The following is an 11,277-nucleotide window of genomic DNA, read 5'->3' as shown; positions in this document are numbered from 1 at the left end:
GCAGCCCATAAGGATAGATTCAAGTGGGTAGCCGTGTTGGTCTACTTAACTTCAGCACAAAAAAATCAGAGTCCAGTGCAAGCACTCGAAAGCTCACGCCTTGAATAAATCTTAGTTGGTCTTAAAGGTGCTACTGGACTCTGATTTTATTGATGTAGCCCAATTCGTCCTTATTCCTAGATTTGGAGCTCCTGCCCATCCATTCCCAAAATTTTGCTGCCCTCTAGCGGTCCATGCTTTAGAATTTCAAGATCAGGGTGCTTGCTGTAACCTTATTGACGCACAGGTTCTGTGACTGGGACAATGTCACCACCATTGCTAGAAGAACCAACCTCAAATTTAGATTACATTCGGAATAGGTTTATTCAAAGAGGGTTAATATGGCACGGGTCAAATGATCCTGTAGATAAGGCTACCCCATGAATTTTAACTGGTGTAGATACAATGTAAGGCACTTTACAAAATCTTCTACTAAATACATTGGTTTAAAATTATTAAAAATCATTAAACATGCATATTTATCTTTTTATAAACCCTGTCTTTTTATAGATGCAGGCCTGGGCAGGTAGCCATAAGGCTGGACATATAAGAAGGGTGGTTTTTTATACCCTGCTTTTCACTACCTGAAGGAGTCTCAAAAAGGCTTACATTCACCTTCCCTTCCTCTCCCCACAACAGACATCCTGTGAGATAGGTGAGGCTGAGAGATCTTTGAGAGAACCTGCTCTGTGAGAACAGCTTTAACAGGACTGTGACCAGCTCAAGGTCACTCAGCTGGCTACCTGTGGAGGAGCGGGGAATCAAATCACCTTGCCGGATCAGAAGTTGCAGCTCGTAACCACTACACCAAGCTGGTTTTCTCTACAACAGGATGTGTGTCACTTCTTTGAGCATGGCAGTAAGGACGTTTGAACACACTTATGCACCTGTTTTTTTTTTAATGGGAAAGCATGAAACATTCGAAGTCCTCTCAAGACCAAGAAATGCTTTGTATCAGCTTAATTGGACTCTGCCTGAAGAGGGAAAGTGAGATGCTTGTTAACCAGCTGGCTCAGCTGTCCCTTCCTGCGGCTGGATCATGCTGGCAGGGGCTCATGGGAATTGTAGTCCATGAACATCTGGAGTACCACAGGTTGACTACCCCTGCTCTAGACATCACACTGTGAGGTCCCCCATGTGCATCACTCTGTGCGCTTGCTGCCCTATGGGGCTGCTTCCCTCCCCATTGGCATATGTGAATAAGAGCTCTCTGGTCCGGTGAAGGTTCATGTTAACTGACCCATACTTTTTTGTAGGGAGTTATCAAACAGGATTGATTTATTTATCTCATGGCATACGTTGCCAGTAGATCTTAGGATAGCCTGGCAGCCAGGAAAGGGACGTTCGGAGGTGGTAGAACAAAGACAGATGCTACTTAATAATACCTAATGTCATAAAAAGCTAGCAAATGAAACTAAAGCTTTGCAGTCCTGGGTGCAGTTACATAAAAATGTGACTTTTCAATAAAATCACTAGGTCTTACATTCAAGTGTACTATAAGCACACCTTCTATGGTTATTAAACATGTTCCTCTTCCATTGATTTTATTTGGTCTTAAGGATGCAGAATAATGCACAGAATTGTCCTAAATTTAAAAGGAGACAACTGGGATACATGTGTGTGTTTTGTTCAGTGCATTTGAATTAACAAGCCCTATAATTTATCTCCACACCAATTAGTGAGAAACTAATTTCTACCATGCAAAAGCGAGCATAACAGCCCCACCTCTGAAAGGCAAATTTCCAACGCATATTATTTCTTTGTCATTTCCCATACCTCTTTATACTAACTTCTACTAAAATGTACTAATGTGACCAGCTGCAGAACTGGTGTGCTTTGTAAGCTGAACATCTGCTTAATTCTGGGCTCGGCTTGGTTTCACGGCAACAAACCGCATCGTAATATGTGTGAAGAATAGCAGCAATTTTATTTGCACAGCCAAAGCTCTAAATCTACCTTTCTTTTGTACGAATAAAAGCGGCATTGTGCCGTGCAAAAGTGACACAGAACTTTGGAACACTGTGAACACTATTTGATGTTCATATAACTTGGAAGGCACCTGTTTACTTATGTGCTGCTTTACATTACATATGCATGATGATTCTCTGATGATCTTCAGGGCCAGTGTCATCTGTAAAAAACCGAACAGTCCTCTCCAGGGGCTGCCCTCCTACTCCTCATGAACCTATGATTACAGTTTAAAGGAATGTCTGATGAAGAGCAGGTGGTGGTTTTGCATCTTCTTCCATTCACTCAAGTACAACGTTGTACCTTCCTAACTGCTTTTGCAGGTGTGGAGCAGCTTGCATGTGTGACTCTTCCTCCTTGTCACGTGGCATTTCATGTCCATTCTAATGGCATGTTTAGAATGATCTACCCATCTTGATTGCAGGCTTCGTGGCCCATAATTTGTCACATATCAACTATGTAACGTGACTGCAGGGATTCTTCTTGCTCACCGATTATTACACTATCTTACTTGGCAAGTCTTGTGGCTGTCTTTCAACCTGTTGTCATTCAGATTTCTTTTCATTCTGCTTGCCCTGACAGCTGATGTGATCCTTTGCTTCTTTGCCTGTGGGATCAGTACAGTTTAACCACCGATCTCTACTCTCCCACAAAGTTTTATTCCGCCATTTCTAATGAATTTAGAGCAGTGGATACGGTACCTCCCTCCCAATGACAGCTCTGTTTGGTAGGTTGAGCTAGGAGTGACTGGCATGAGGTAATCCAGTTAGTTTCACAGCAGAGTAAGAATCTGAACCTCCGTATCCCACATGCAAATCCAATACTTTTAATTATCACAGCCCATTTTATGCTGTTTGCTGCCCTTCAGGGGTTTGGAGACCCATATGAGAAAAGGTTGGGGGAGGGGATCTGATAACCATCTTCAAGTATTTAAAAGGCTGCCATGTACAGGATGGAGCAGAGTTTTTCTCTCTTGCCCTGGAGGAACAGACCAGAACCAATGGGATGAAATTAATTCAAAGGAAATTCCGTCTAAACATCCAGAAGAAGTTCATGACAGTTTGAGCGGTTTCTCAGTGGAACAGGCTTCCTCGGGAGGTGGTGGGTTCTCCATCTTTGGAAATTTTTAAACAGAGGCTGGATAGCCATCTGACGGAGAGGCCGATTCTGTGAAGGCTCAAGGGGTTGGCAAGTTACAGTGGATGAGCGAAAGGGTTGTGAGTGTCCTGCGCTGAGCAGGGAGTTGGACTAGATGACCTAGGAGGTCCCTTCCAACTCTATTATTCTATGATTCATGTGACACATGAATGCTTCAAGATTCCTTTTCTCCTATCCATTGCACAATGTGTCACTACTTCTCAATATTCTTATTGGAATACATTTATATACTGTCAAGCAGATATAATGACATCCATGACTTCTTAGATCCAACCGAGTACTGCTGTGATCATTCATATAAGTTGTGGGGCCCCAGTCTGTCCCAATTTCTCCTTCCTACTATAGTTCCTGTGCCTCACCCCACTGAATTCCAGTCTCCTAACTCTCTTTTAGAGCAGGGGTAGTCAACCTGTGGTCCTCCAGATGTTCGTGGACTACAATTCCCATGAGCCCCTGCCAGCATTCGCTGGCAGGGGCTCATGGGAATTGTAGTCCATGAATATCTGGAGGACCACAGGTTGACTACCCCTGTTTTAGTCTAGAAAGCGGCAGCAGAAAAAGCCTCATTCCTTAAATTAAGAGAAATTGGCTAACTGCTTATTGGATTAAAGACAACAAGTTTATCATTCCGTGTTTTCAAAATTTTTTTCCAGAATCACAACGAGTGTGGGGCAGGGAGTTCTTAATCATTCGCTATCCACTGATGCTCCCTTACACATTCTGAGACTGGAAACTATGTCTAATTATGGAGTAAACAGAAGGGGGGATGTATAGTACATGCTGTAGGTATGACTCCCAAGTACCCATAGCTGGTTGGCGAGATGGCATCAAGTCCTGGACCAGCAACCCCTAGGAACATGGAGGGGGATGATTTCCATTGCCCTGGATCATTTCAAACTCTTTGTACAGTAAGACGTTTTGCCTTCACACTTGCTGAGGCTGTGGTTTCAACAGCTGTGCAAAAAATGTGAACAGCTGGATGCTGTGCCAAATTATACTACAGGGTGATATGATCACTAATCCTTGCCAATTGAAATTTGCAAGCTAAATTACAGAGGGATATTTGAAAGTCTATTATTGCAGAAAAAGTTATTTATACTGTGACTCATCTCCAGGCTTTACTGAATGCAATGCAATGCAAAAAACTACAAAAAACAAAAGGCAAACCAACCAGATCAGGGTGTCTAGCTTACAGCTGGTTGCATTATGCTTTTCAAACAAAGCAAGCGGAAGGCTACATGTGGAAATAATTAGGTTGAAACTTAAAATGCATCTAGGTTTTACAGAGAAGATGTACGATCAGGAGCCTGTGTTGGTCTGACTAACCTTTTCTGGAAAATGTAATTTATTTTTTGTTCCAACCATTTTCTTCCATCTTCCATCCATATATATTTCCCAAAGACGACCCATGCAACTACTTATCAGAACCAGACCCCGAGACCACCACCTTAGGGCTAAACTATATTTTAGCCCAAAGCATTCTCTGGAGGCTGTGAATTTATGTGGATATGCATTTATTTAATCCTTTTGTCCTCAAGCTGCTTTTTCATTCTTCTATGGGGGAGAAAGGACGAGTGCAAATGTAAGGACAAAGTAAATTAGCAGGAAACAGCAGTGAAAACTTCCCCCAACTAATCTCTTGCTAGAACAAGTTTTCTCAAACCCACGTTGGAAGACAGGCGGCTACTCTCTCACTTTATGGGGGCTAGGTTCGCCCAAGTAAGAGCCTCTTGTGGCGCAGAGTGGTAAGGCAGCAAACATGCAGTCTGAAAGCTCTGCCCATGAGGCTGGGAGTTCAATCCCAGCAGCCGGCTCAAGGTTGACTCAGCCTTCCATCCTTCCGAGGTCAGTAAATGAGTAACCGGCTTGCTGGGGGGTAAAACGGTAATGACTGGGGAAGGCACTGGCAAACCACCCCGTATTGAGTCTGCCATGAAAATGCTGGAGGGCGTCACCCCAAGGGTCAGACGTAACTCGGTGCTTGCACAGGGGATACCTTTACCTTTACCTTAGGTTCTCCCAAGCAGCAAAACTGAGGAGGTAGGATGCCGAGGGGAGAATGCAGGAGAAAGTGGTCACAGGGAGCATGCTTTTCCATGCAAAAACTTCATGTAACTGAACTCTGGAAAGAGAGAACCCAGTTCAGCCGCACGACCTTCGCCCACGCCATTCGCTCTAACGGGGCAATGCTACTTTGTATACATTTCAGATGATCTATATTGAAGCGCCCACTTTCCTGGGCGTGCCGTCGCAGAGGGCGATCCTGAGCTGCCCTGGCGGCTTCCCCGCGCGGGAGCGAGGGAGGGGGGGGGCGGCGATTCCTGCTTCCCTTCCCGGCGCCTCCTCAGCGGGCGCTTCTGGGCCGGCCTCGGAAAGGAGGACGGAAGCCGCGGCGTCACGGCCGGCCAGCCTGCCTCCCTCCTTCCTGCCTCCTCTCGGCCGGCCGCGCCGCTCCGGATCGTTCTTTAGGGATCCCGGCCGGCCAAGTAGTGAGTTGCCTGGCGTGGAGCCCTGCCGCTGCCCCGCTTGAGGGACAGGGTCGCCCCCCATCCGCTTTACCCTGGGGCGGAGGGCGGGGGAGCCTTGCGCGTGGGAAGCGTGAGTTATTTGGGGCGAGGGGCTGCAGTCTCCACGACCCCCCCCCAAGACGCTTCGGTGGGGTGTTTGGCGGCGTTAAGAGTGGGAGAAAAGAACCTTCCCTCCGATTTCAGGGGTCCCTTACGAGTGGGATGGGCATGGCCGCCTGCTGTCGTGGGTTCAGATCCAAGAGTGGTAGTTGCGGGGGTCCAATGGACAGCCTCGTGATACGGAGTGCCTGATCTGGCCTGGGTGGTGTAAACTGGGGTGGGACAACAGTTTATTGGTCCATTTGGAAAAAAGGAATTAAAGGGAGGGATGGTCCGGGCACTCTTGCAGGCCAACTTTAGCCACGCCTACTCAGAAGTAAATCTCATTGTGTAAATCACTGTTCAATCCACTTTACATTCAGAAAACTGTGCACAGCAGCTGTCACTTACCGGTGCTAAAGGAAATGTGTACAAATTGAGATTTCCACGGGGAGTAACGCGAAGGCTCCAGAGTTTTAAGTTTGGACATGGGGACTAACGGTGGTTGGGTGGAAAAGCTGAAGAACAAGCAGAGCGAGAAGAAATTGGATTCTCGTGGCTAACTGGAAGAAATGGGGCTTGCTTGGGGACAAAAGTGGACGTCTCAAGCGAAGATCCTTCTTAGGTCTCTGAGGAGTCACTGAACACAGACCTAGCTATCCCAAACTATGTGGCCCATGCCATGGTGTAATAACTTGAACATTCTGATGTGGCCTTCCATTCAATAATTTCTCCCATCTCCAAGGGGAAACCTCCTTTGTTATGGGGACTGCTTCGTCCTTGGTAAGCCCAGGAGGCACAGTGGGAGAGGTGATTGAAGATACCTATGAGGGAGGTGGGGGAGAAGCCTGTGAGATCCCTGTGGAAGTGAAGCCCAAAGCCCGCCTCCTGCGCAACTCCTTCCGCCGCGTGGGAACGTCCCGGCCTGGGGGTCTCATCGGGGCCAGTTTCAAATCCACCGCCTCCGTACAAGAGCTGGAGTGTATGGCGGAATACGAACGCCTCAGGAAAGAATATGAGATCTTCCGTATCAGCAAGAACAACGAAGTGGCATCCATGATGAAGAAAGAGACCAAGCTGGATAAGGAGAACAAACGTCTGCGGGCAGAGCTCCAGGTGAGGTGGAAGGATCCTAAACATCTCAGCCTGGCCCCAAGAAGGGAGGGAAGGGCGAAGAGGAATCTTAGGTCTGCTCCACACAAGCCAGTGGTAGAGAGTGAGCTGGGCTGCTTTTTAAAAGACGTAGTAAATAAATTTTTATTAAGGGTTATTGTTTAGACCAGTGGTTCTCAACCTGGGGGGTCCAATGACCCTTTCACAGGGGTCGTAGCAGGACAAGCAGCTTGGAGGGGGGGGGACATCCACACAACAGCCTTGCAGGGTAGATTGAGATAGAGCGTTTGTCTGTCTGGAGCAGTGGGAAAGAGCGAGATCGGCATGGTGGGACAGAACTGAACTGAGAAACCACAGGAAAAAAAAAACAATTTATATAGAATCATGAACAATGGATCTTGACACCATTGGTCAGTTTCGGTTTAATTTCTGTGAGAGAACCCTTGCATAATGTTATGGTTGGGGGTCACCACAACAGGAGGAACTGTATTAAAGGGTGGCAGCATTAGGAAGGTTGAGAACCACTGGTTTAGACCAATGCGAATGACAGTGTTTTTAAAATATGTGGGTGTTCCTTTGCATAACTCTGTTCAGAGAGAAAACAAGCACCAGGAATCTTTCCTCTGTTTTGTCCTGTACTACTCTCGTGTTTGTAGGGAGTTTTTCCGATATGTTTGTAGGGGTAATTCCAGGATGTGGTCCTCCAGGATCCTCCACAGCCACTCATTCCTCCACATTAAAGTCTAGTCCAGGAAACCTGTGCTGATCACTCCAGGAGGTGATGTAGATTTCACTGTAACTGAGGGTGAATTCCTTCAAGTCAGCTTCTCTCTTGTAATTAATGATACGATACGATACGATAACATTTATTGTATGTAGCCAAAGGCCGTTACAAAACACAATTAAAACATATGGCATAAATAAATAAAACAATATTTCTCCAATATTGTGAACCTAAAAATGTAAACATGGACAACTAAGTTACAATAAAAGGGATAAAATGGTGTATCAAGGTGGAGGCTCCTGTAAAAATGCATTAGCTCGAATCTTCCTGGCAGCCAGAGCAAAAAGTGCCACCCTATAGGAGATATAGGGGTCGACATCTGATAATAGATAGGTGACTTTGTCAAAATCAGAAATAGGGTATGAGCTTGGTAATAACTTGGTAAGGAATTTGCCCCTGGGTTCGGAGTACAGGGGACAAGCCATAGTGGGGCAGGTCCTCCCCAGATGGATTTCCACATATACACAGGCGTTGGACTGTGGGTATTCGGAGATATCGCCCATATGTAATGTAATTAATGGGGCTTCCATAATAATGCAACTCTGCAGTTTGTATTCAGGATCTGAATCTGTAACAGAAGCACTGCATTGTGGGATGTATTTAGTGCCTTGATCCCAAAGACATGTATTTGGAAGAAAATCGGTCTGGTTGTGGGAAATGCATGCTGGTGTATAAGCCGAATGCAAAGCAATGACTTTTTGGGAAATAGAATGAAATGTGAAAACTTTCTCTGAATGACTAATTCCTTTTATTCTGAGATTTAGCAATCAAAGACTGCCTGGATAGCCCAGGCTAGCCCAATTTTGTCATATCTCAGAAGCTTAAGCAGGTTAGCCCTGGCCGGTATCTGGATTGGAGACCTCCAGGGAATATCAATGTTGCGATGCTGAGGCAGGCAATTGCAAACCACCCCTGAGCATCTCTTGCCTTGAAAACCCCAGGTGGGGCCGCCATAAGTCAGCTATGACTTGTTGGCCCTTTCCACCATCACTATAGGGGAAAAGCCTCCAAACTAAAAAATGGTCTTTTTCAGGCACTTCAGAAAACGTATCAGAAAATACTCAGAGAGAAAGAAAGTGCTTTAGAGGCTAAATACCAAGCCATGGAGCGAGCGGCGACGTTCGAACATGACCGCGACAAAGTCAAGAGACAGTTCAAGGTAAAGTCGCAGTTTTCCTTGTCTCTTTCACAGCACGTTTCAGACTTTGGCTCTTCGAGTCTGGTTGCTGGACCACTGAAAGGTTGTTTGCCATGTGAATAGCATGCCAGGCTGGACTCATTCAAATAGAACACTGCGTGAGTTTTCAGAGGAGGCTCATGCATTTGGAAGTGCTGTTTGTGACTGGTCGTTGTGCCCATTAATTGGATCCTTTCACTTTTATAGATTTTTAGAGAAACCAAGGAAAATGAAATCCAGGATTTATTGAGGGCCAAGCGAGAGCTGGAGGCCAAATTGCAGAGGCTGCAAGCGCAAGGCATCCATGTATTTGACCCCGAGGAGACTGACTCCGACGATAGCTGTGCCGAGGCTGCTGGTAAGGATTCTGCATGCAGTTTTACACCTGGGCACAAGACCATGTTATATAAATATGCGACATATGTAAAAGACAAAAATGCCACAATGTTCTTTTAAAATTATGACGGTATTTTGTTTCAATGAAACTTTTAAACAAGCCACCTTACAGTTTCTAAAATGACTCCCATCCTCTCTGTTCTGAGCGGCTGAAAATGACATTTAAACTTCAAGTGCAACGATATAGGCTAGATATCAGGAAAACATTTTTCACAGTCAGAGTAGTTCAGCAGTGGAATACGCTGCCTAAGGAGGTGGTGAGCTCCCCCTCACTGGCAGGCTTCAAGCAAAGGTTGGATACACACTTTTCTTGGATGCTTTAGGATGCTTTGGGCTGATCCTGCGTTGAGCAGGGGGTTGGACTAGATGGCCTGTATGGCCCCTTCCAACTCTATGATTCTATGAGTCTATGACATTTCAGTTTGGGCATCTAATCTTTTAAACGCAAAATTTAACAGAAAATAAAGAAGAGTAAGTTGATAACAGGAATACAGATTTCTCCGTTTTAACTTGCTTAATCCTTCTTTACTAAGTCAAGAAGACAGCTTGGGATGTGTGTGTGATTTTAAGGGATGTAACTGTAGGAGGGGTAAGGGCTGAGCAATCCCTTACTCACGGCTGCTGTTCAGCTATTGGCTGTTTCGTTTACTTTCCGTCTGAAAAAATAAAGCTGTGGGAGAATGGAGGCATACAGTGTCATTGTACATCCTTCTAACTGTATTGACTTCAACGGACTTAGAAAGCTGCACAAGGGCACTCTATGCCTCCTTCCTCTCAACATTTTATTGGGGAAATAGATATAATTCCACATCACATCTAACCATGACTTCTTAGTATTTAGCACTAAGGTCCGTTTCCTGTCTCCGCCAGTTTCCAGCTGTAGCGCAAGCTAAGACAGCATTTGTGCATGACACATGCAGGTCTGTTCCCCTTCCCTCAGCAGTCCCTTTGGACCTCTAGAAAGATGATGTGCAAGGCATTTGTGCAAGGCACATGCAGACAAAGCCATGGGCATATGTGCAAGGCACAGATTTTGTTCTACAATGAAAACCTGAGTGACCCAGCCAGCAGAATCACACCTTGCGAGGATATTTTTGAACAGTACCACTTCAAACGACAAACAAATGCCTCCCCATAGGAATAAATGAAATTTTTATACACTGCTACCACATATCAAAGAGCCTCTTGTGGTGCAGAGTGGTAGTGGGGAGTTGGCTGAGTGGTAAGGCAGCAGTCATGCAGTCTGAAAGCTTTGCCCATGAGGCTGGGAGTTCGATCCCAGCAGCCGGCTCAAGGTTGACTCAGCCTTCTATCCTTCCGAGGTCGGTAAAATGAGTACCCAGCTTTCTGGGGGGTAAACGGTAATGACTGGGGAAGGCACTGGCAAACCACCCGTATTGAGTCTGCCATGAAAACGCTGGAGGGCGTCACCCCAAGGGTCAGGCATGACTCGGTGCTTGCACAGGGGATAACTTTACCTTTACCGCATATCAGCAAAGCAAAAGATTGGGGCTCAGGTATAATGGCCACGAAAGCTGCCACCACTAGCAAAGCATTTAAGAGCAAAGAGATTGCAAGTATAAAAACTTGGGCCGTCAACAAGTGCGAGCCGTACCTAATCAGTCACCGGTGGGGTTCCACAAGTGAAAGAAGAGAAGAGGGGCAGCCTCACTCCAGCCCTCCAACCTATGAGAATTTTTGTCCATGCAGGTCCTGTGGCTGCAGACATCTTTCTAGAGGTCCCAAGGGACTGCTGAGGGAAGGGGAACATGGAGGAAATCCACATGGGTTGCAGTTGCCATTGATTGATACAACTTGTTTATTTCCCATTACTTTCAAAGGATTAGGCCAAAAAAACTTACACCAGGGGGTTGCAAACTGGAGAGAGAAAGGATTTCTAGGGAATGTGGCCATTGGATTGGAGCCACAGAACTGTGAATGGAAGGAAAATGGCAGTCAGGGTATCTTTCCATGAGGTATGTGGATATCACTTCCCACATGCGGAAGCCCATCTGTCTTAAGTAGTTATCTGCTTG

The 11,277-nt window shown here is 45.9% G+C and overlaps 1 protein-coding gene across 1 annotated transcript in view; it reads left to right on the top strand.

The window, feature by feature from the left end:
- The first annotated feature begins 5,513 nt into the window (after nucleotides 1–5,513).
- The window catches only part of NPHP3 (nephrocystin 3), a 36,117-nt gene continuing 30,353 nt past the window's right edge, over nucleotides 5,514–11,277 (top strand). Inside the window, exons 1-3 of the mRNA XM_077302522.1 lie at nucleotides 5,514–6,887; nucleotides 8,702–8,827; nucleotides 9,053–9,203. Of these exons, the coding sequence (XP_077158637.1) occupies nucleotides 6,534–6,887; nucleotides 8,702–8,827; nucleotides 9,053–9,203 (631 nt within the window). The 5' untranslated portion in view covers nucleotides 5,514–6,533. The remainder of the gene's footprint in view (nucleotides 6,888–8,701; nucleotides 8,828–9,052; nucleotides 9,204–11,277) is intronic.

Source organism: Paroedura picta, chromosome 11 (genome assembly GCF_049243985.1).
Source record: "Paroedura picta isolate Pp20150507F chromosome 11, Ppicta_v3.0, whole genome shotgun sequence".
In the NCBI taxonomy this organism is placed as follows: Eukaryota; Metazoa; Chordata; class Lepidosauria; order Squamata; family Gekkonidae; genus Paroedura; species Paroedura picta.
The sequence above is the reverse complement of the archived record's forward strand: the minus strand, read 5'-3'. Positions and strand labels throughout refer to the sequence as shown.